The 23,857-nt window shown below is 43.7% G+C and overlaps 1 protein-coding gene across 25 annotated transcripts in view; it reads right to left on the reverse strand.

Moving 5' to 3' along the window:
• Nucleotides 1-23,857, reverse strand: part of tenm3 (teneurin transmembrane protein 3) — a 4,148,867-nt gene that overhangs the window by 214,053 nt on the left and 3,910,957 nt on the right. For all 25 annotated transcript variants that reach the window (XM_038805737.1, XM_038805738.1, XM_038805732.1 and 22 more), the window contains 2 exons: nucleotides 14,023-14,237; nucleotides 315-525 (listed from right to left, as the gene is read on the reverse strand). In XM_038805737.1, the coding sequence (XP_038661665.1) occupies nucleotides 315-525; nucleotides 14,023-14,237 (426 nt within the window). The remainder of the gene's footprint in view (nucleotides 1-314; nucleotides 526-14,022; nucleotides 14,238-23,857) is intronic.

The following is a 23,857-nucleotide window of genomic DNA, read 5'->3' on the forward strand; positions in this document are numbered from 1 at the left end:
CAACATGCGTGACTAAGGATGGCACTGACTGTTGTCATTAATTCTCATTGGACACTGAATTGGAACTTCCCAATAACTGTGAGAAGACGTAACTATAATCATCATAAAGGTTATGAAATATATCAAATGTCCAGTAGTTCTCTGCATGTTCAGTCTCCCTCTGTGCAAAAAATTGATTGCGGTCAAATTTATCAAAAAATTGTAGACAATATGGAAAATTGTTGTGGTCTGAAGATGAAAGTATGTGTGAGTCAATCGCTGCTAGAGCCAAAGTTATCTTCAATCAATCCACATACGTTAGTATTCGTGCCTACCTATGACGATGGTATTAAAGGACACGTGCTCAGCAGTTTTCCCGTCATTGTAAAAAGCCAGGTGCCAGACTCCTGAGTCAAGGTACTGGACGAAGCCGGCCTCTTGGAGGCTCACCGCCCTGATGTGCCGTCTTGCGTGGTCAGAATTAGCCAGGCTGCGCTTTTCTCTGGCGATCAGTCTGCTGCCATCGAGTAGCTCCACAAAGTCGTACTGAGAGGCAGAGGCACAGAACAATGAATCGGACATGAATACGGAAGCAAAGTGACAGGCCCTTTTCAGGTACAATAGGTCGCAAATGTTTGCGATGAGAAGAAGCTCATTTACAGGCTGTCCATAAAAGATTAAAACATTTTTTTTTAATACACCTCAGTCGAAAAATGATTTCAATGGCAGATAATGGTTCTATATTTCAACAGCCAGCTTTATTTTTGTTCCATAGGTCAGATAAAGGAAACACCAGCTGCATTCACCACCCGACATGCACTGGCAGATATAAACAAGTAGCACAGATTTGGTCCACTGTCTGACATTTGAATGGACATGAATACGACTGACATGGATGAAAGCTGTGCAGATCGAGATTTTTCAAAATATATCCACAGACCAAATTCCACAGCTTGTCTGGATCTCTGGAGATGGGCCAGCACTGATTGATGTGAATTGTAAGATATGAATCATAACTTCCTGGACTTGATAAATGGAGGCAAAGATTGCAAAAGCTACAATGTTATTGTAAACCTATCCAAAATACTTATCCAGCCCCAGCTGAAGTATTGCGTCCAATTCTGGGCCACACACTTCAGTCAGGGCATGAAGACTTTTGCACGGGTACAGAAGGGATTTACGAGGATGGTTCTGGGGCTGAGTGATTACAGTTGCTTGAACAGAGGAAGAGGCTCTGGTGGTGTTCACGTTGGAGCAGAGAAGGCTACGCGGAAGTTGAACTGTTTAAAATCATGAAGGGTTGACATAGAGTTAAAGAGTTGATGACCATATCTCAGAGGGAGATGGGCAAAAGGACGAGAGGGGAACATGAGGGGAAACATATTTAAACAATTGGCTAGGATTTGGAATGCACTGCCAGAAACATTGTGGACACAGAATAAATAGTGACTTTCAAACGGATAAATACTTGGAGGAGGAAATAGGATATTGGGAAAGAGTGGGGGTAATAGGATTTAGCTCTTCAGGCTCTTCAAATGATTTTGTACAGATTAAAAGGGCTGAACAATCTCCCTCTGTGCTCCACTATTCTGTGATTCTATAATAGGAGGATTCTATTTTTACACATCAAAGACATAATTAATATTTTCAATAGCTCCTAAAGTAGAGGCTATTTCATTTCTTCTCATTTCCAAATGTAGTCCTTTATGATACCAATTTTAAATAGAATTTCTCTTTCATTGGAATTAAAACTGAGGCCTTCAATATACTAAGCGTCCGGTGAAAATGAAAGAAAAGATTAAACACATACAAAGGGCTCTTAAGCTCTAAATAAGATCAGAACAAAAAATATGGGCAAACATTTCACACCGAGCTTTGATTAGCCACGCCTCAGGGATTGGAATCACTGCAGACTTAGCATACAGAAAACAGGCATGACGCGACAGAAGAGAAAGACTTGCTATCAAGCATGTCAAGTCATGCATATCAACTGTTTTCAAAAAGAGATTAGTCCATTTGAGGATTAACATGTGTCGAGGTACAACTGATGCTACAAGTGCCTGGCTACTTTTTCTCTGAAATTCCTCCTCCACTTTGTGCACTGAAGGACATGACCTTTGTTGAGGTCCTGCATGCGCTCCAGCACCCAATCTGCAAATAGCCTTGATAGTGACAGACTGTGGATTGCAGCTCCAATCCTCGATCATCATCTGCAAGGCACACCCTCTTCAGCAGGGGTCACTAATCGGTCAGACTGGGGAAACCCCGCTTGAATTGAGGCCAGCTTATTTAGCACAGAAAGTGTCTCAAAAAATATTGCTTACTTAATAATAGTCACTTCAGTTTCAATATGATCAAAGTATAAGACTTCACCTCACAGGCACATTTGAGTAATAAATAAGACTTACATTATCAAATTGTACTGTACAAAAGCTTACTGATGGAAAGTCTTATTTGTGTGTTTTGTTCAGATGATTAGTGAATTTTGGTGTATGCAGTTAGGGCGTGCCGGGTTGAACTCGAGGGAGGGCGTGATCCTGATCGCTCCAGATACAATGGGTCAGGTGTCTCAAAAGACCGCGTTAGGTCTCTACCATGATGCACTCCGGCTTAATGGGATTGGCACCGGGCGCAATGCAATGGGAAAACCACATCCAGAAAGAGAGAGAGAGACAGAGGTGGAGAGAGAGGTAGAGAGAGATAGAGCACTCAGCATGCAACTGTGAAGCGTGTAGCTTCAGCAGTTAAGGCGGACTGCAAGTTTCAACAATTGAAGTAGGCTGGGAAGAGTAGACTGGGAAGTTGTGGACTGGAGAAGAATCCACTAGAGTTGAAGTCTTAAATCTGCAAAGGAATATGTATGTATGTTAGAATTGAGTTGACTAAGAGGCCAGATTTAAGGAACTAAGAGAAGATGAAGTCATAGACATCTACAGCACAAAAAAGGCTCTTCAGTACATTACGTCTGAGCCAGTCAAAAACAACCGCCTAAGTATTCTAAACCCATCCAGCACTTGGCCCATAACCTTGTATGCCTTGGCATCACAAATGTACATCTTACATCCTTGACGGTTTTCTTCCCAGCATCACCTATCTCAGTGGGAAAGCAACAGGAGATTGTAAAAAGGACTTTTGGAAGGAAGTTTGCATTTTTTAAAGCAAATCAAAGTGGAGAATGGGGCATCGATCCCACTACTTCTAACATGTTAAGTGAGCACTCTACCATTTGAGCAAATGCCATGAAACTCCCTGCAGTTCCAGGATCCACGGGAAAGGCAGACCGACATGTGGTGAACTACTGCATCATACCATGTCTCGACTAATGGAATGTTAAATATCAATCCTATTGTCCAATAAACTTTGTTCATTTACATTCTAAATTAGTGATTGTACTTTGTGCCAATATGGTAATTCTTCCACAAGAATTTTCTTACTCTGGGCTTCAGTATAGAATCCAAATCCTTCCAGAAATAGATTTTTTTTAAAAACTTAAAAGTGCCCAATTCTTTTCTTTTCGAATTAAGTGATAATTTAGCGTGGCCAATCCATCTATCCTGCACATCTTTGGATGGTGGGGTAAGACCCACACAGACACGGGGAGAATGTGCAAACTCCACACGGCAGTGAGCAGGTGCCGAGATCTAATCGGGGTCCTCAGCGCTATGAGGCAGCAGTGCTAACCACTGCACCATCATGCCGCCCCAGAAGCTTTAGATATAAAAACATTTTACAAAAGGAAATTCCATATCCAAATGGCTGAGCAATACTTAGGATGTGCACCTACCCAAAAATTAGTCTGCCATTTTGCAATGATGGGATATTATTTCAACAATCTCTGCTTTACAGTTGGTGCATTCAAATATCTGAAGGGGACTGAGTTAAAAAAAAAGGCTTAATCATAAAGCAGAACAAGGCAGGCCAGCAGCATGGTTCAATTCCCGTACCAGCCTCCCCGAACAGGTGCCGAAATGTGGCGACTAGGGGCTTTTCACAGTAACTTCATTTGAAGCCTATTTGTGATAATAAGCGAATTTCATTTCATTCTCACACTAATTATGGAGTAAATTCCCACTCTAAGGCGAAGGAAAAAAGGAGTAAATTGTCATGCCAATAATTGGATTTGAATGGAATGAGTTTGCTCTAAACTGGGCTGATGATCCTGCTTGTCAGATTACTGTGAGTGCAAAGAGATGAAAATTTCCTCCAATATAGATTGATTTCTTCTGAAAGAAGTAGGAAACCTTTTCCTGGACATTTAGTTTACTGAGCTCAGCCGCGAGCTAGTTCTGTCAATAACTGCAGAATGACTCCTGACATGCATTCCATTCCGTGGCTGCAACTGCGGCTGTTACTGTGTCACAACAAACTGCCCCTGGCAGTTCCTACCGTGTTGTATCAAAACAGCTTCTGCCCCAACCACAGCAGGATGAGGCTGGGGAGAACGCAAGGGTTGAGTCTGGGTACACGTTGGGGGCAATAAATTTCAAGCAATGTCTATAAACAGGCACGAGGTCCCTAGAACATCCCTCCACCAGCCTGTTGGGGCCAGTGTGAGATCGATGCTATTTTGAGAGACTGGGTATCATCAACATGCTGCTGGTCAGCTGCAGACAATGGGTGGAATCCTGCGCCCTCCCCCATGGTAGGTTTGTTGGCCGGGAGGGAGGCATTTAATCGTGTGGGGGTGGGGGGGGGCAAGTAGGGAGACCGTGTCAACCTCCTGCCTCCATCCTACTTGGGTCAGTGGCAGGGAGGCCATGGTCTTCCTACGCCATTGTCAGTTGAGGCCCTTAAATGTCAATTAATGGCCGCTTAAGGACCTCATCCCACCATGGCTCATACTAAACCTGGGGCAAAATTCGGGGTGGGGGGCAAGATGGAGATAGTGGTTTGGACATGGGGGGGGGGGGGGGGGGCATCTGTGAATCGAGATGTACTTTTTTGAGGACTCCTGGGAGAATTCTCTCATTCAAAGTAACGTGGAGAGGATGTTTCCACTTGTACGAAAAACTAGAAGCAGAGGACACAATCGCAGACTAAAGGGACCATCCTTTAAAACAGTGATGAGGAAGAATTTCTTCAGCCAGAGGGTGGTGAATATGTGAAACTCTTTGCCGCAGAAGGCTCTGGAGGCCATATCACTGAGTGTCTTTAAAACAGAGATAGATAGGTTCTTGATTAAGAAGGAGATCAGGGGTTATGGGGAGAAGGCAGGAGAATGGGGAAGAGAAAAATATCAGCCATGATTGAATGGCGGAGCAGACTCGATGAGCCGAGTGGCCTAATTCTGCTCCTATATCTTATGGTCTTATGGTTAATAACTAGTGACAGGACCCAGTATTGGGAAGGGAGCGTTGCTCAAAGCCATCCCCCTGCTCTTGAGGCTGATCCCCCTCTCTCCCCACACCCCCATCATCACCTGTGCCTGGCTCCCACTTGATCTGAGGACTGAGGTGGGTGTAGTAACAACAGTGGCCACTGTCTCTTGAGTGGTGTTGCCAGGTACAGCAAAGCGCTGCCGATAGGCAGGGCTTCTGCTCCTAGGGTCCATGGTCTCGGGGGAAGGCTCGGTGCTGACCTGTAAAGTGCCTGAGCGGCACAAGAAAAAGGGGTAATGCAGGGATCTCACCAAACATTTAGCTGGCATCTGACATCCCTATCTCTTCCCCAAGGCTCCACCCAAAATAAACAAACCTCACTTCATTTCCAGTGGACATTATAGAAACTTTATCATTGAGAGTTCTTTATCATCAACAAACCTTTTAGGACAAACCAAGCACATTTTACTACTCTGGAAATTTGGGTGTTTTGTTTTGTGGCTAAGAAATGGTGGACCAGGAATTGAAAATTAGCAGGGGGGTGTGGTGGAGCATGAGAAACACATTTTGGCCAGCTGATTCATGACAACGTCCTAAATGCCTAATCTTGCTGTTGCAAACATATGCAAGAATGTATTTTTAATAGAAAGACTGTAAACTTTTGTGTTCATGGTTAAGATTCAATTCTTGACCTCATGTCAATACAAGACCGTTCAATTTTTTATTTCCATTGTGAATTGCTGGTGGGTGCATGTGGATCCATGCAAAGTATTATTCAGAAAGCAAGAGCAACAACAACTAGAAAAATATTAATAAATCAGAGTTTCAGCAACACAGCTTTTCTAGTATAATATATAATTGGAACCCTGGGCCTGCACATGCATTAAAGATGCATGAAGGAGACAGAACGCCACATGACTATCAGTGACACAGCACAGTCAGAGTTTGGTGGATTCGATTCAAAGTACCATAATCGTTCCTTTCCTCCAGCTACCCCAGGCTGATCAGTGCTTGCTGGCAGGTTTTCGATAAATAAATTTGTTCTTTCACTCTTGACTAGGATTTTTCATCCAAACACATATTTCAGATCGAGATATCTCTCAAAGCAACAGATAATTGTGCATGTTGAATATGCTTTCATCTATTTCCATCTGCTTTCTAAACTGGCCAAAACCCTGAGCTCTCGCCCCATTTAACAATTTATTTAGATTCGTGACCGTTTGTCTTCCAAAACGGTGGACTTGAATTTTTCTAAGACACCCTCATGAGTCACCTTGCTGAACAGGCTTAAAAATGACAGGGCAGCACGGTGGCGCAGTGGTTAGCACTGCTGCCTCACGGCGCCGAGGTCCCAGGTTCGATCCTGGCTCTGGGTCTCTGTCCATGTGGAGTTTGCAAATTCTCCCTGTGTTTGTGTGGGTTTCGCCCCCACAACCCAAAGATATGCCGGGTAGGTGGATTGGTCAGGCTAAAATTGCCTTAATTGGAAAAAATGAATTGAGTACTCTAAATTTATTTTACAAAAATATATCCATTACACTGACTGCTTTTTAAAATTAAATCTATTTAATTTGTCCGCTTTTCAGCACGGTAGCACAAGTGGATAGCACAGTGGCCTCACAGCGCCAGGATCCCAGTTTTGATTCTCTGCTGGGTCACTGTCTGTGCGGAGTCTGCATGTTCTCCCCGTGTCTACGTGGGTTTCCTCCGGGTGCTCCGGTTTCCTCCGGCAGTCCAAAGATGTGCAGGTTAGGTGGATTGGCCATGATAAATTGCCCTTAGTGACCAAAAAGATTAGGAGGGGTTATTGGGTTACGGGGATAGGGTGGAAGTGAGGGCTTAAGTGGGTCGGTGCAGACTCGATGGGCCGAATGGCCTCCTTCTGCACTGTATGTTCTATGTTTTCAAAAATCTCCATTAATGTGGCCACTCATATGCCGTTAACAAAGCTGTGTAAAAATAAAGCGCATGGGGTTTGGTGTAGTGTCTTGAGATGGATAGAAAACTGGTTGGTAGACAGGAAACAAAGAGTAGGAATAAATGGGTCTTTTTCCAAGTGGCAATGAGCTACTGCAGGGACGGGTGCTAGGACTCATCCCATGCTAGGGCAGCACGGTAGCAGAGGTAGGGTGGCACGGTAGCACAGTCATTAGCACTGTTGCTTCACACATCAAGGGTCCCAGGTTCGATTCCCGGCTTGGGCCACTGTCTGTGCGGAGTCTGCACGTTCTTCCCGTGTCTGCGTGGGTTTCCTCTGGGTGCTCCGGTTTCCTCCCACAGCCCAAGGATGTGCAGGTTCGGTGGATTGGCCATGCTAAATTGCCGTTAGTGTCCAAAAAAGGTTAAGTGGGGTTACTGGGTTACAAGGATAGGGTGGAGGTGTGGGCTTAAATAGGGTGCTCTTTCCAAGGGCTGGTTCAGACTCAATGGGCCGAATGGCCTCTTTCTGCACTGTTAATTCTATGATAGGACCCCAGCTATTCACAATATATATTAATGATTTAGATGAGGGAACTAACTGTAATTTCTCCAAACTTGCAGATGACACAGAACTGGGTGGGAGGGTGAGCTGTGACGAGGATACAGAGATGCTTCAGTGTGAGTACAATGTGGATAAAGGTGAGGTTATCCACTTTGGTCACAAAAATGGAAGGCGGATTGTTTTCTGAATGGCAAGAAATTAAGGGAGGAGAATGTGCAATGAGACATGCGTGTCCTCGTATACCAGTTACTGAAGGAGCAGCGGGCAGTAAAGAAGGCAAATTGTATGCTGCCCTTCATTGCGACACAATGCGAGTACAGGAGCAGGGATGTCTTGCTGCAATTATACAGGGCCTTGGTGAGGCCATACCTGGAATATTGTGTGCAGATCTGGTTTCCTTTTCTGAGGAAGGATGAACTTGCTCTTCAGGGAGTGCAGTGAAGGTTTACCAGAGTGATTCCTGGGGTGTCAAGACGGACTAAGAGGAGAGATTGAATCGGTTAGGACTACATTTGCAGGAGGTCAGAAGAATGAGGGTGGATCTCATAAAAACCTATAAGGTTCCAACAGGACTGGATAGGGTGGATGCAGGAAAGATGTTCCCGATGGGGGGTGTCTAGAACCAGGAGTCACAGGCTAGGCATATGTGATGAACTATTTAGGACTGAGATGTGAAGAAATTCCTTCACCCAGGGAGTGGTGAGCCTGTGGAATACACTACCACAGAAGGTAGTTGAGGCCAAAACATGGTTTTTCAAGAAGGGGTTTGATATAGGGGCAGCAGTGGCGCAGTGGTTGGTACTGCTACCTCATGGTGCTGACGACCTGGGTTTGATCCCGGCTCACTGTCTGTGTGGAGATTGCACATTCTCCCCATGTCTGTGTGGGCCTCACCCCCCACAACCCAAAGATGTGCAGGGTAGTTGAATTGGCCACGCTAAATTGCCCCTTAATTGGAAAAAAAAGATTGGGTACTTGAAATTTAAAAAAAAGGATTTTGCTATAGCTCTTGGGGCTAAAGGGATCAAAGGATATGGTGGGGAAAGAGGGAACAGGTTACTGTGTTGGATGATCAACCATGATCATAACAAATGGAGGAGCAGGCTTAAAGGGCCTACTCCTGCTACTATTTTCTATGATTTATGTTCTGGTTGTTCTTGATTCCACCAAATTACATAGCATTTACAGCAGCCTATTTAGGCAAGTTGTCTATGCTGGTGTATATAATCTAGTCTGCTAATCCTATCACTCTATGGCTTTCTCCCTAATGTATTCATGAAGCTGTCCTGTAAATGCATCCATACCTATTTCCCTCAATGACTCCATGTCATGGAAGGTTCCACATTCAAACCACTCTCTGGGTAAAGAAGTTAGCCAATTTCCTTCATGGATTTAGTAGTGACTGTCTTAAATGCATGACACCCAGCTTTGACACACTCTCTCAGTAGAAACGTAGTTCTAAACCTGTGTTCCAATAAACTTTCCTGATGAACGCTGCATTGTATTTATTTTCTTCAGATGAGATCGGAGGATTCCAGGCCGTCTTCCACATGGCCGAATCTCTTCCTCATTTAAAAAACATTCATTCAATATGTCGCATGCTTACCTTCCCATTTCTAAAGAAATAAGATCCAGTTTGTTCTGTCTTTCCCACATAATCTATCCATTTCTAAACGCTCAGTTATCTCCAATTATTGGTTCTCGCACATTCTCCCTGTGTTTGCGTGGGTTTTGCCCCCCACAACCCAAAGATGTGCAGGCTAGGTGAATTGGCCACGCTAAATTGCCCCTTAATTGGAAAAATGAATTGGCTACACTAAATTTATTTTTTTAAATAAATAAATTATTGGTTCTAAATGTTTGGCAACAGCTGACGTTCGACTAACTGGTCTACAGTTAATTTACTGGTTATCTAGTTTAACCTTCTCTTCCTTCTTGCAACAAAGTTGCAGGACACAATCTGCACATTTAATATTCATTAGATAAGCTCAAAGACAAAATATCGACCCACAGGCAAGTTCGTGGTGTGGATCCATAACCCTACAGGTGCCATTGCTCTGAGGAAGAAGTGGAAAATGTTGACAAGAAGATCATTTTAAAAGATTGTGCATTATTTGAGCAAATCTTCTGAAGGTTTTTGCATTGTTGCTTCCAATAATATTGTGTGCTTGTGGCAATATGGCAAGCTGAGGTATTGAAAAGGGCGCACACAAGTGCGTCTTTATTAGGTGAACATGATGGACAAGCAAATTAGCGAAATAAACTGCAAGACGGTACATGTGGCAAATGTGACCTTTATATAATTGAGGAATGTATGGAACTAGGACTGATAAAAGCAGATAACATTATACCGTGTGGTACAAGTGGTCAGCATGGATTCTCATTAAGAATTGAGGTTAAGTTCTGAATAGTTTGTATTGTCCCTTTTACTCTGAACAAAGGGAGCTATTGATCTGCTAGCTACGTTCAAATTAACATTTTCAGAAAGCATTGGTGCAGTAGTTTCAGGCAGCTGTTGATATTTCTTATATCAGCCTTCTTTAGCATCTACATTGACATAATTTATTTAACAAAGCTTCATGCAATCTTACGTGAAAAGAGAGTTGCGTTTTCTTGAAAGTATGAATAGTGTATTCCAATTTTTGAATGTAACACATGGGGCCACTGAAAGGATTGGCAGGTACACACTTGGTATCCAAGTTGAAGGTCGGCATATGTTTTTCAGCATCTATATGGAGGTGATGGATTGAGGGGTTCAGCACTGGAGATGGTCTGGTTTGGCAGAATGCTGATGCTGAAGGGGCTGTTGAGGGGTGGAATCCTGTGGTTTTATTGAACTGAAGCAGTAACCCATATTCTGGAGTCTTGACCAACCATGAGGAGGGTTTGCAGGGCCTGACATCACAGGGGTTGGGTTCTGGGGTTTGATAACACTGAGGACTTGTCCCTGTTGCCTTGACAGCATTGGAGCGGAGGGGTCCTTGGTGTTTGACAACTCTGCAGCAGAGCACTGGTCACCTTGGGTATAGATGTGCAATGTAGGGCTAAAACAGCAGGAGGAAAATTCCTCAAGTTTGGCTCTCTTTACAGGTAGGGGAACCTGGGGCTGGCACAGCACATGGGAGTGTGGCAGCCTTGTTGCTGGGGAAACTGAGGTCTGACAGCAACAGGATGAGGAACTCAGGGTGTGGCAGCAATGGGGAAGGTTGCAGAGACCAGCAGAACTGGGTGCAGATCCTCATGTTTGACTGGAAGAAATGGGAAGCAAAGCAATTTGACCATCTTTTTGCACATGAAACAAGCAATTTATATTCTGACGTAGACCTGACACCCCATTAGAGTTCTTAAATATCTTTCAGGTGTTAATAAAGCATTGATCTTGGAATTGCAATTCAAAACAGATGCAGAAGCAGGCTATTTTTAAAAAATAAGTATGTTCTGCTCTGTATAATCCTGACGCAACGATGAAACCTTGTCAATTCATTATGTATTTACCAAGATTCAACTGCAATGCTGATTTATAAAATGAGAAGAATGTTGAGCAATTTCTTGTTACACAGATCTAAGAAGCCAAGAAAGTGATCTTTTATTACTATGCCAAGGTGAAGCAGAGCCACTCTCGCAATCCTCTGGGGTTTATAGTCTGTGAAACTAGTACGTTGCAGAATCCAAAGCAGTTTATTTTTTAAAGAGACTGCACAATAATATACTGAACAAGGTGGAGCCTTTCAATGAGTTTGGCATGGTCAATTTATGTGAATTGTCAATTTATGTGAATTGCAAATAAAATCTGGAGAATTGAAAACAAACAGATCTGCTTCTAAATAAAGAAAGTGTGAATACCAATCAGTAAAGAATAAACCGCAGCCCCCTTCTTCATTGGCAATGACTGGCAGGGAGAGAAAAATGTTAAGCAGACTTCCCAGGGAACTTCATTTGCCGGCATTTCACTGAGCATCAATAAACAAAGTGAAGAACTGACAAATATTATACTTTGCTTAAGCTGCAATGCTACCACAGTGATGGGGTGAGGGGCATTTGTCTATTTTGGCAGGAAGAATTAAAAAAAAGGCATATTACCCAAATGGTGAGAGATTGTCGGACTCTGAGGTACTGAGGGATCTGGATGTCCTTGTGCATGAATCACAAAAGGCTAGCATGCAGGTACAGCAAGTAATTAGGAAAGAACATTAGCATTTATTGTGAGGGGACTTGAATAAAAACGTAGAGAGAATATGCTTCAGGTGTACAGGGCACTAACTGAGATCACGGCCGCAATCTACCGGCCTTGCCACATCTGACCTGGGTCGCGATTAGGCCATTAAATCGCGCAAGGCGTTGCAATCTGGATCTCATCCTCAATGCGCATGATCCAGATTTGCATATTGGAGTAAGTAGTTAGTCTCACTTGAGTATGGCCACAAGGCGCAGGATTGAACGACCTCGTCCCACTATAGTGCCATTTAGCAGTGGTTTTCACAATGCAGGCCAGGCATAATTTACCAGAATACCGCCTGGACTTGGTGGGTTGTTTTATGAGGAAAGGCTTGGCTTGTATCTGCTGCAGTTTAGGAGTAAGAGACTACTTTTCTTTTTACATTTGAGTACTCAGTTATGATTATTATTTATTTTTCTCCAATTAAGGGGCAATTTAGCGTGGCCAATCCACCTAACCTGGGTTGTGGGGGTGAAACCCACGCAGACATGGGGAGAATGTGAAAACTGCGCACGGACAGTGACCCAGGGCCGGGATTCAAACCCGGATCCTCAGCGCTGTAGTCCCAGTGCTAACCACTGCGCCACGTGCCGCCTTAGGAGTAAGAGACTACTTGATTGAAACATATAAGATTCTGAGCAGTCTTGACACGGTGGATGTGAAGAGGATGTTTCCTCTTGTGGGAAAATCTAGAACTGGGGTCACTGGTTAAAAATAAGGGGTTGCCCATTTGACACGGAGATGAGGTAATTGTTTTTCTCTCAGAGGGGTCTGGGTCTTTGGAAACCTCTTCCAGAAAAGATAGTGGAAGCAGCATCTGAATGTTTTTAAGTCAGAGGTGGGTAGATTTTGATAAGCATGGAGGGGGTGATTGGTCATCGGGGTGTAGGCAGGTTGCAGAGTTGAGGTTATTATCAGATCAGCATGCGTGACAAATATTCTTTCAATGACATTGGAAGTGGAGAGGGATTGGTGGAAGAAATGCGTGAAAATGAAATGGGATTGAGGGAACAGAGATCGGGTCCATTGTGATGAAGTCAGCAGGTGATATTCATATTTCCATTTCTCCCCTCCCCACTCCGTGTTTTCAGACAGCATGTTGAGACAGAATGGTATATGGTAGCTGAAAATGTGTAAAGGCTTCAAAAAGGCAGCAGGCGAATATAAAATTACAGAGGCGGGAGCAGAGAACCCCCCCCAGCGAACACCGTGCCGCCTCCCACCCCCGAGAAACACGCGGTTGGGAGGGCAGAGAACCCCGCCCATTGTTTTGAGAAGCGACAAGAGCATTATTGCCAATGGAGTGGAGGTTGGCTATTTAATCAAGGCTGCCTTTAAAACCATGAGGGGTTTTGCTTACATGAGTCAGGAAAGAAGATTGGCTCGGTTTAGGGAGTGGGTTGTTCAGGGAGCACCCATCATATTTCTTTGAGGGAAAATTGGATAAATATTTGAAGTCGAGGAAGAATCAGGACTAACAGGGGGATCAAGGTAATTAGATTGTTTTTGGTTCGCAAGAAGCAGGGATAGGCTGGTTGGACTGAGTTGCATCCTTCAGTATCCAAAGTCTGCATTGTTCATTAACTGTGGGGGATGGAGAACTTACGCAAGAGTTACGGAGAAAGGAGAATTATATTGGGGCAGAGGTAGATGGTTTGAGCAGTTATTGGGTGCCATGGAAGTAAAAAGGTCATTGATCAGACCACCTTATTGAATGGTGGAGCAGGCCTGAGAGGCAAACTAGCCCACTGCAGCTCCTATTTCTCACGTGCGTATGATGGTTAGTTAATCTATATCTTGGGTATAGCTCTGTTCCGCACAAACATCAATAGCATCATAAAATAGTTAAATTGAGGACCTTGCTGAGGAAAAACAGCGTAAAAGATTGAGGTTAGGAACAAATACGTCAAATAGTTTATCCAGCCTGTGAACTCCAGTCGGTTAACTGTTCAGTTGATAGGCAATAACTCCCAGACATGTTCAAGACAGAAGGAATCACTGCTAAATGCAGGTGTTATGAGCCATACCTGAGTGTGAGAAGGAGGGAGTCCTTTCCTGCCATATACTCCAATCAATGCATCCTTCGGAAGGGATATGTTGAACTTTAGGAACTGGGGCTGATCAATAAAAAGTTGAGATCTCCAGAAGACCCCAGGAGGCACCTCTTGTATCGTCCATCGACCCAGGTCAACCTCACCTGAATCGATGGTGTTGTTTTCTTGATAAGTGATGCCAGGCTTTCCTTGAAATAAAGAAAAAAACTTTCAGAATGTAAGATTCCAAGTCATGGGCTCTGAATTATGACAGCAATGCCATTCTTTGGGTTGTGAGTCTGGAGGTGATGCTTAATCATGACCATCTTCCTCCAGGCTCCTTCTTCAGTACCATTGCAAGCAATTTACATATGTGTACTGATCCTGGGTTGTGAGCTCAAATTCTATCATGAAATTAAGTTGACATAGGTGTGATAAAGTGTGAATTAACATGATGCAAAATCACGCTGAAACCTGTCACGCTTTAGTATCCCCGTGGTAGCTCAGATATGCGATTCAGGAATGGCAAACCTATCTGATCTATATGGGACTCCAGACTTACACTCTGTCTTGGACTAACGCACTGCTAAGTGGCCCAACAATCCACGCAATTGAGCAAAAAACTGTTCCAGGGAGATAGCCCACTCATCATCTTTCTCAGGACCAGCTTCCAGAGCATACAGACATGGGTTTATTAAATTTGCCCTTTCATCTCTCGAGGACTGGTTCTGCATCAATAGTTCCTCATCCCCAAAGGCTGTGAAGCAGAATATTTATTCATCCTTATTATTCAAGCCTGGTCTTCCTTCCTCCAGTCAAACAGTCTCCCTGGTAGGAGAGGACCCAGGTGGGAATTGTGAGCAAATACTCAGATCTCACCATATAATTCAAATTGGCTGTCAGAATTTGCTGGTCGTCTCTTTCACTTTTATTTCCTGCAGTGCAGAAGGAGGCAATTCGGCCCATTGAGTCTGCACCGACCCCTCTGAAAGACTCCCTTCCCAGGCCCACTCTCCTGCCCTATCCCCCTAACCCCATCTAAACTGCACATCTTTGAATACTGAGGGGTAATTTATAATGGCCAATCTGCCTAACCTGCACATATTGAGGAAACCGGAGCACCTGGCACAAACCCATGCAGAAACAGGAAGAACATGCAAACTCTGCACAGGCAGCGACCCGAGATTGGAATTGAACCTGGGTCCCTGGTGCTGTGAGGCAGCACTACGAATCGCTGTGCTGCCCCTCATATTTAGATTTAATTTGAAGCACTTATTAATGAATGTGGCTATTTTAACTATCACATTTATGGTGTAATTCCAGTGATTGCTCATTGTGCCAATCATCAGTCAACCATCAGGACCCATAGAGCAGAACATTAAAAATGGAATTTTAGGGTAAACATGGCAGGAAATTTGTTTAATTTAAATCAAATTGACTGAAACTTTTTTCTAAATTGTTGTTAATTTAAATGAGTTTTTTTTTTACCAGATTTCACTGGCATGGCTCTAAAACAAGCAAACATGGAATGACCATAGAATCTGATATCTTTGTGAGAAGGAGCATGGAGTTAATTCCTATGATCCCTGTCACAGACATAGTTGCTATTATATAAAACTGAAAAAAAAACTAATGTGAAGTCCTTTAAATATTGAGGTCACTTTAATTTCACCAGCTTTATTTTCTTATATTAGCTTCAGGTTCTGCCCAGCCTAGTAGGCGTACGTTTTGGGACCACTGTGTGTGGTGTCGACAATGCACACAATCACTTCTCATTCATGCACGTATCCGTCACCTCTGACTCGACAAATGTTGTAAATGATATCCCACAGTATGGGATAAATGAGCAACATGTGAGGTATCTCGATTATGTGAAAAGTAAAATTACTTCTTGGCCAAGAACAGTAAGTCAACAGTTTGAAAACCTGACGGCCACAATACTCCTCCTCTCAGCTTTTCTTTTGTGTTTGGCTCTCCAGAAGAGTTTTTTTTCCAGATGCTTTGTTGTGCTGCTGTTCGGCACTTTGCATTCACTCAATGGGTGCAAATTTCCCGGACCAGCCTCCCCGAACAGGCGCTGGAATGTGGTGACTAGGGGCTTTTCACAGTAACTTCATTGAAGCCTACTTGTGACAATAAGCGATTTTCATTTTTTATTCACTTCATTTCAAATTTCTCCTGTGCCCATCTGCCTCTGCCCAGAATAAGAATCTGTAGCAGGGCAGCATGGTGGCACAGTGGTTAGCATTGCTGCCTACGGCGCTGAGGACCCGGGTTCGAATCCCGGCCGTGGGTCACTGTCCGTGTGGAGTTTGCACATTCTCCCCGTGTCTGCGTGGGTTTCACCCCCACAACCCAAAGATGTGCAGGATAGGTAGATTGGCCACTCTAAATTGCCCCTTAATTGGAAAAAATAATTGGGTACTCTAAATTTATTTAACAAAAAAAAATGAATCTGTAGCAAGACCCAATCAATTTAAATACGTTTGTTCAGGTGACACTAACAGTTGGAAGAGGCCAGAAGGCAGGACTACATTTTGGAATGTCTTGTGCAGCTTTGTGCTTCTTCAAAAATTGATTCACGGGACGTGGACATCGCTGGCTCGGACAGCCTTTATTGCTTGTCCCTAATTGCCCTGAGAATGTGGTATCAGTTTTGATACAACTGAGTGGTTTGCCCTGCCATTTCTGAGTCAATCAAATTGCTGTGGGTCTGGAGTCACATGTAGGCCAGACCAGGTGAAGACAGCCGATTGCCCTCCCAAAAAGGGCATTTGTGAACTGTCATAATAAACATCTATGTATATAATGGAGTGCAGACAGGCAGTGATTGACACACAGGATGTCCAGTAAGCACACAGAACAGAGCAGCCAATCACCTGACAGGACACTACCACTATAAAGCCAGAGGGCACCAGTTTTCCCGCTCTCTCGGGACCCAGCCTCTGAGACAGTCAGAGTTTGTGAGCTAGCCAGTGCAAACACCATGTGGTAGCTAGTAAGTCTTGGTTAGGCTAGTATCAGGTCTCCAGTGAAGTCAGCATAGTGTCAACCCACAGTTGAACATGTATAATAGTTTAGACATTGAATAAAATCGTGTTGCATCTTATCAAGTGTTGGAAGTCTGTTTCTCGCTACACTGCATGAAGTGCAGTCCACATCGACCCCAGCCTGCCCAACACATCATGAACCAGATGGGTTTTCACAACAACCGCTTCATGGTCATCATTGGACATTTAGGGCAAAACTCTCCACCTCACGCAACCGGTAGTGGAGTTACCGATGAGGCGAAGAATCTAGTGGTTGTGAAGAGAATGGGATTCGCACTCTGCTCCGGTCCCTCACTGGCATTGTGATCGAGGTTCACACCCCATGCCAGCAGGAGAATGGTTTAGGATGAATCTCGCAAGACGTCTCAAATGTCCAGGCTAGAGGCCTCTCCAGAGATACATTGGCCTCGTCGTGCCACCGTGTCGTGCGCAATGAGGCCATTAAACCACACCCGTAGATTTTACTAGGCTATTATTGATAGCTTCCACACTGCCCAGCTGTCAGCATTGTTCCATTCAACTTCCTTCATGGTTGAGTAACTATGAGTGCTCTAACAGCAATGTTTATAAATATGAAACTTTGATTGCCAGCTCCTGGGCCACTTCAAACAGAGTTAAGTGCTGTCGCATTCTAGCTGACAACTTCAAAATTACTCAATCATGAAGGGAAGTAATTGGAAAGCACTTAATTCTGTTTTATGGCTGAATGCAACGGCGTGGGTGGAGGGGGGGGGGGGGGGGGGGGGGGGGGGGGGGGGGGGGGGGGGGGGGGGGGGGGGGGGGGGGGGGGGGGGGGGGGGGGGGGGAGTGGAACTGGCGTTGTTGACCAGCCACCTGACCTCGCTATCAGGCCACTACTCAAATAGGCGACCCAATAGTGGGATTCCTTAGGAAATCCTCGCAATCATTGCCATGCATAAATTTGCATGACGAAAGATTGGGAATCGCTTCCTGATTTAAATCAGGTGCAATTCAGCTCTGGCGGGAGAATATCTGCCAAACAGAAAATTCCACCCTTCATTTCAGATTTTTAAAAAGTTGAATTCAAACCCACCTCTTGTCATGGTGGGATTTGAAACCAGGCCCCCAAAGCATTATCCTGGGTCTCTGAATTACTCGTCCAGCAACAACTACACCACGGCCTCCCCTTACCTCATGAAGCCATGACCTGTCACTTCCCTCTTCCTTGTTGGGGATTTTTTCTCTTGTTTATTATTGTATTTAATAACACATCTATGAGTGAGGAGGTAGGGTTTGGAAAGTGTAAAAGATTGGTTATGATGTGGAGGCAACCCCTGTTGGTGCTATGCTCTCCTCTTTCTCCATACCTATAAGACATGAGCAATTAAACAGTCCCATATGCAGCAGCAAGGAAGTCTGTTTCTGTGATTTCCACAAGAGCACGCAAGAGAAATGCTGCCTCTTGCAGGTTGCAAAAAATGCCACACCTTGCCAGTGTCAAGAAATCATGAGAACATGAAAATTCAAGGAAATCGATAATTGGGAATGTGTTTTGCTGGCTGTATGCTTACTTGAAAAACAAAACTATTTGAAAATGGAAACTGTGTAGTGGCAGAGACCGTTTGGCTAGGTTGATGGAACTGGTGCTTTTGAGATGTTGATGAGCCGAGCAATCCTGTAAATAAATGTTTACTGAAAGCAGGTTGGTAACAATGGAGAAAGAACGTCGAGTGTCTGAGTCAGATGTTGGAGCTTCAAAGAAGGAGATGAGGTGGGAACTTTACAATTACTCTCTAAAAGGGGAATTCATGAAACAAAGGTAATTACGAGTGAGTTCTGAGGAGGCGTGTGCAGGGAAGAGCAGATCAAAAGGTAAGACGGTACATCAAGAGCAATTTAAACCAATGCGAGGTCGGTCTACGGCAGGAAAAGCTGTGTCTGTGGAAAAGCCTATTTGAACAATCAATGTTCTGTCCTGTATCAAGAAGCAACCCTTGAAGATATAAGTGCCTGGTGTGTTAACTATGACTAAATGTTGCCTAAAATTTGTAAAACCCTACAGGAAGTTGTTTGGTGAGAATTAGCTCTGAGGTTAGGGAAATAAAAATGTTTGGTACTCGGTAACTTTAGATATACTTGTATAAGCATTGAATTAGTTCAGTGTATTTCCAGTTGACTTTCTTGTGCATTTCATTGTTTAATACACATTTATGGTATTTAAAATCATCACAAAGGTGTCTGGGGCATCCTTCTCTAGTTTTTACACCTTTCCTCACATTATACCAAATTGCAAAAATACAGTTGAGGGCATGTTTCAATTTCCCTTATGGAATGTGGAACACCCTGACATTTAACATTACCTGTACTCTTAACACCAGGAGATAAAAAAAAGCTCCGACTTGATATTAATACTAAAATGGCCAGGCTAAGGCTCCACTAAAACACCAAAATGTTTTAGATGCTGATCTGAAATTTCGTGAGGCTGAAGAGTTTTTCCACAGACTCTATGTGATTGGAGAATTTTCAAACGCTGCAAGTGACTCTAATTAACATGTCAGGAAGTAGAATAAGTATTCTTTTATTACTCAATATAAATGGAACTCTGCATTCAATGAAATAGGAGTACCTCGGACCTGCCCACTGGGAACTGACAGAAGAAATTGTTACCGGTGGAAAGAAAAATGCCATCCAGTGAAATTGCACCAAGTTTTCTGATCCACCAAATCACAACATTGGTTTCTTTTTTTTCCAATTGACTCCCTGAGATGGCAGCCATTCATTTCCTTTGTTGAAGAGCTAGTCACTGCCAGTTGTTACAGGGTTTAATTGAATGTTGTGGGGGTTATAGCTCATCTGTATTTTTGATTTGCGGTACGGGCTTGGAGGGCTAAGGACCTGTTCCTGCGCTGTACTTTTCTTTGTTCTTGATTGTTGTTGCATTCTTTGTCATTGTAACTTGAATTCATTGTTTTAGATTATTTTGTTCAAATGAAAAATTTTCAATAAACATTTTGAAAGACATTAAGAAAGAAACCCTTGATTGCCCCAGTCAGTGACATTGCATTTCCACTGGTTTTTAAAGTTCATAAGAAATTTGAGCATATGGTTCGGTCTGTAACACAGGCACACAAACTAGTGCAGATTTTGGTGTAATTTCTAAATCCAAATCCAGGAAATTTAGGCTCAAAATATCGACTTATTTTTTTATTCATTCACGGGATGGCGGCTTCACTGGCTAGGCTTGCATTCATTGCCAATCTCCAGTTGCATTTGAGAAGGTGGCGGTAAGCTGCCTGAATTGCTGCCGCCCGTGTGGGTGTAGGTACACCCACTCCTTAACCGCCCTCAGCATTCTTGTACATTGCCCAAAGAGGGCATTAGTGACCATGGACGGTCCATTGGATTGGTCCCATCATTATGCTTGGCAAAGTACTGCAGTGGTTTGCCATTGCCTTCTGCAATACAGCTGACCAGATGGCTCTCCCAAACTTACTGCCTGCCATCAGGCGTATTGGAAGGATTTACAGGCTGATAATCAACCTATCTGACTACGTTATGAGGGGCACCTTCCATGGCTATCACGTCCCGGGAAGTGGGAATTGAACATGGAGCTTCTGATCCAGACGTAAGGACAATACCAGAAGGCCCACCCCTTAACACAAGTACCGCAATATTATTAAAAAATCAGTGAGATACAGTTAAGTGCACAAAGTGTGAATAGTGAGATACCGCAATGTCTTACTGGCTACCAATAAGCAAGTTGAGGCAACCTCTGATGGCAATGCCATCTCACAGTAGTTCTAATTCTTCGGTGAAGGAATGGTAAGGCAGCATTTCCTTTCCATACATGGATGCTATCCACAGTTGCCCTGTGGATCATCTTTACAGTAGAGGCCAGGGCAGACAAGGGGGCTTGTGAAGCCCTCGGATCATGGCATAAACCAAACAGTTTTGTATTGCCCATAAGACCATAAGATGTAGAAGCAAAAGTCAGCCATTCGGCCCATCGAGTCTGCTCTCCCATTCAATGAGATCATGACTGATCTGATATAATTGTCAACTCCACTTTCTCACCTTATCCCCATGACCCTTGATTCCCTTACTGGTGAAAAATCGATCTCATCCCTGAGCATAATTAACGAACCAACCTCTACAGCTCTCTGCGGTAAAGAATTCCACAGATTCACTACCGACTGTCTTAAATAGGTGGCCCTTACTCTCGATTATGCCCTCTGGTCCAAGGTACCTCCACAAGAGGGAAACATCATCTCAGCATTGACTGTATCAAGCCCCCTGAGAACACTAGGGTCGGGATTCTCCGACCCTGTGCCGGGTCGGAGAATCCCCAGGGAGGGGCGCGAATCCCACCCCGCCGACGGCTGCCCTTTTCTCCGGCGGCGTTTTTGGGGGGCCGGCGGGATTCCCGCCACTCCGGTCGGGGGCCGTTGACAGCCCCCTTTTAAACTCTTTTCTTTGAAACTCCAATGAGTACAGATCCAATTTACTCAACCTCTCATCACAAGAAAAACCCTCCATACACAGGATCAACCTAGTGAACCTTCTTTGGACTAACTCCTACCCCAGTATATCTTTCCTTAGATAAGGGGACCTAAACTGTTCACAGTGTTCCATTATTATTGCTGCTGGTCCTCAATTTACCAGATTTATTGAATTTAATATTTCAACTTATCATGGGGAGGAAATTAAACTTGTGACTTGACTAGACCAAGCAGCACAATCACCCAGCATCTGCAGCCTAAGCCATACAAACAACGAAAGTTCTCGCTTTAATTCACACATATGGAAACTGTTCGACATCATGCCTTTCAGCTCATGGGGATAACTCCTTCCACAGACTATACAATCTCAAAGGCAATTAGGGAAGGGCAATAAATACTGGCATAGCCAATGAGGCCTGGATCCTCTACATGAATGAAGTCACGATTTCCATATCACCCATTTTAACTCCTCATTTGGCATTCTGTGATTCCAACATGCAAGAACAGTTAAGAGCAATTATTCATCCCCAGATTTCTATGAGTGGGCCTTCTACCCTCTACAATCTAAACAGTGCAACGCCTGGCACATCATATTGCTTAGAAAGTGTGAGTTTAAGTGTGGGATAAAGTAACAAAGGGATCTGAGTGTAAATGCACTATCACTCAAAGTTGAACCGCAGGTTAGCAAGGCCATTTTAAGAAGCAAAACTAAGTACTTAGGCTTTATTTGTAGTGGGATGGAATTGAAAAGTAGAGTCGTTATGCTAAACCTGTACCAAATCTTGGTTAGACCGTACTAAGAATGCTGCATGCACCTCTGTTTTGCATATTTTAAAAATGATGTGGAGGCACTGGAGAGGGTTCGAGAGGATTTACAAGGATGATAGCAGAAATGCATGGACATGCATATCAGGAAAGGATGAAGAAGGCTAAGTCACTATTCTTTTCAAAAAAGGCTGATCCCAGAGATCTTTAGAATTATGAAAGGTGTTGACAGAGAAGAATCTTCTCAGAGAAGAATGCTTCCTCTTGTGGGGAACAGCATAACTAGAGGCTATCAATATAAAATAGTCACCATGGAATCCAAGAGGAAAATTCAGAAGAAACTTCTTTACCTAAAGAGTGGTGATAGTTACGGCAAATGTAAGGAGTTGTCATCTTTATATTTTGGGCAGGATTCTCCAGCCTTCTAGCTGCGTGTTTCCCGGCGTTGGAGGGGGCATGCTGTTCGCTGGCCGCAGGATCCTCTGGTCCCACCACTGTCAAAGGGAGTTCCTAATTAAGCCACCCCATACCACCGTGAAGCCCACGGGATGTGGTGTGCTGCTGGCTGGACCAGAGAATCCTGCAGCAGCGTATGGCTGGAGACTTCCAGCCTTTTATACATTTTTGCAGTAATGTTATTGAATCCTCGGTTAATATGCATACGAGACAGTCTGTCTGCTAGAGCTGTGATTAAGGTGTCATAAAGTGAGGTCAACATTAATTTTCAGGTGAAGTGTTCCACTAATAGATCTTGAGAACCATTTACTTGTTTACAGATAGCTAGCTAATGGGATATTGTTTACGTTTGAAAGACCCCTGGGTGTAGATAATTTATGAGGGGTATTGTGCTTGGCCTCAGCTAAACAAGTCAAGGGACTTCTTGGAAGGAGAGACAAAGAATGCCTTATGCTTTGTGTACAACTAATGTAGTCACTGGAGGACCCAGGTCTGTCTGAAAAGTTGTATGGTCTTAGAGTTCTCATCTGAACAGAGATGTTTCAGTTTGGTTCTGAAAGTTTCTCTCTCCAAAGATTCTGCACAAAAAAAAAGCAAGTAGAAACCCATTTGTTAACTTATTCATGAGCGGTATTTGAAATATATTGGTTTGCTTAATTCAATATAGTGCCAGGTTTAGGAAGTAATCTAAGGTTTTCTCTTTAACTGAAGAACTGTTGTAACTGTTAACTGTAAGCTATTTCTTTGTGCTGATATGGTTCATTGTGTGTCTAAAGTTAAAGTTTGTTTTAACATTAAATATATTGATGGGGTCAGTGTTATCACTCCTGTGGTGCAGTAACATTTCCTCACAGTTTTACAAATTGAAAATAGTTGGGTTCCCATCCGGGATCTTAAGGGAATATGGAACTTGTTACCACTGGGAGTGGTTTGAAGTGAATAGTGTAGGCGCATTTAAGGGTAAGCCCGATAGGCCAATGAGGCCAATTGATTTAGGTGAACAAAAATGGGAAGAATCTCGAGTGGGTATAAATGCTGCAGACTTGGCTGAATGACTGTGTCATATATCCCATTTAGCTTGGTTCTCGAGGGTAAAAA

Source organism: Scyliorhinus canicula, chromosome 8 (genome assembly GCF_902713615.1).
Source record: "Scyliorhinus canicula chromosome 8, sScyCan1.1, whole genome shotgun sequence".
NCBI lineage: Eukaryota > Metazoa > Chordata > Chondrichthyes > Carcharhiniformes > Scyliorhinidae > Scyliorhinus > Scyliorhinus canicula.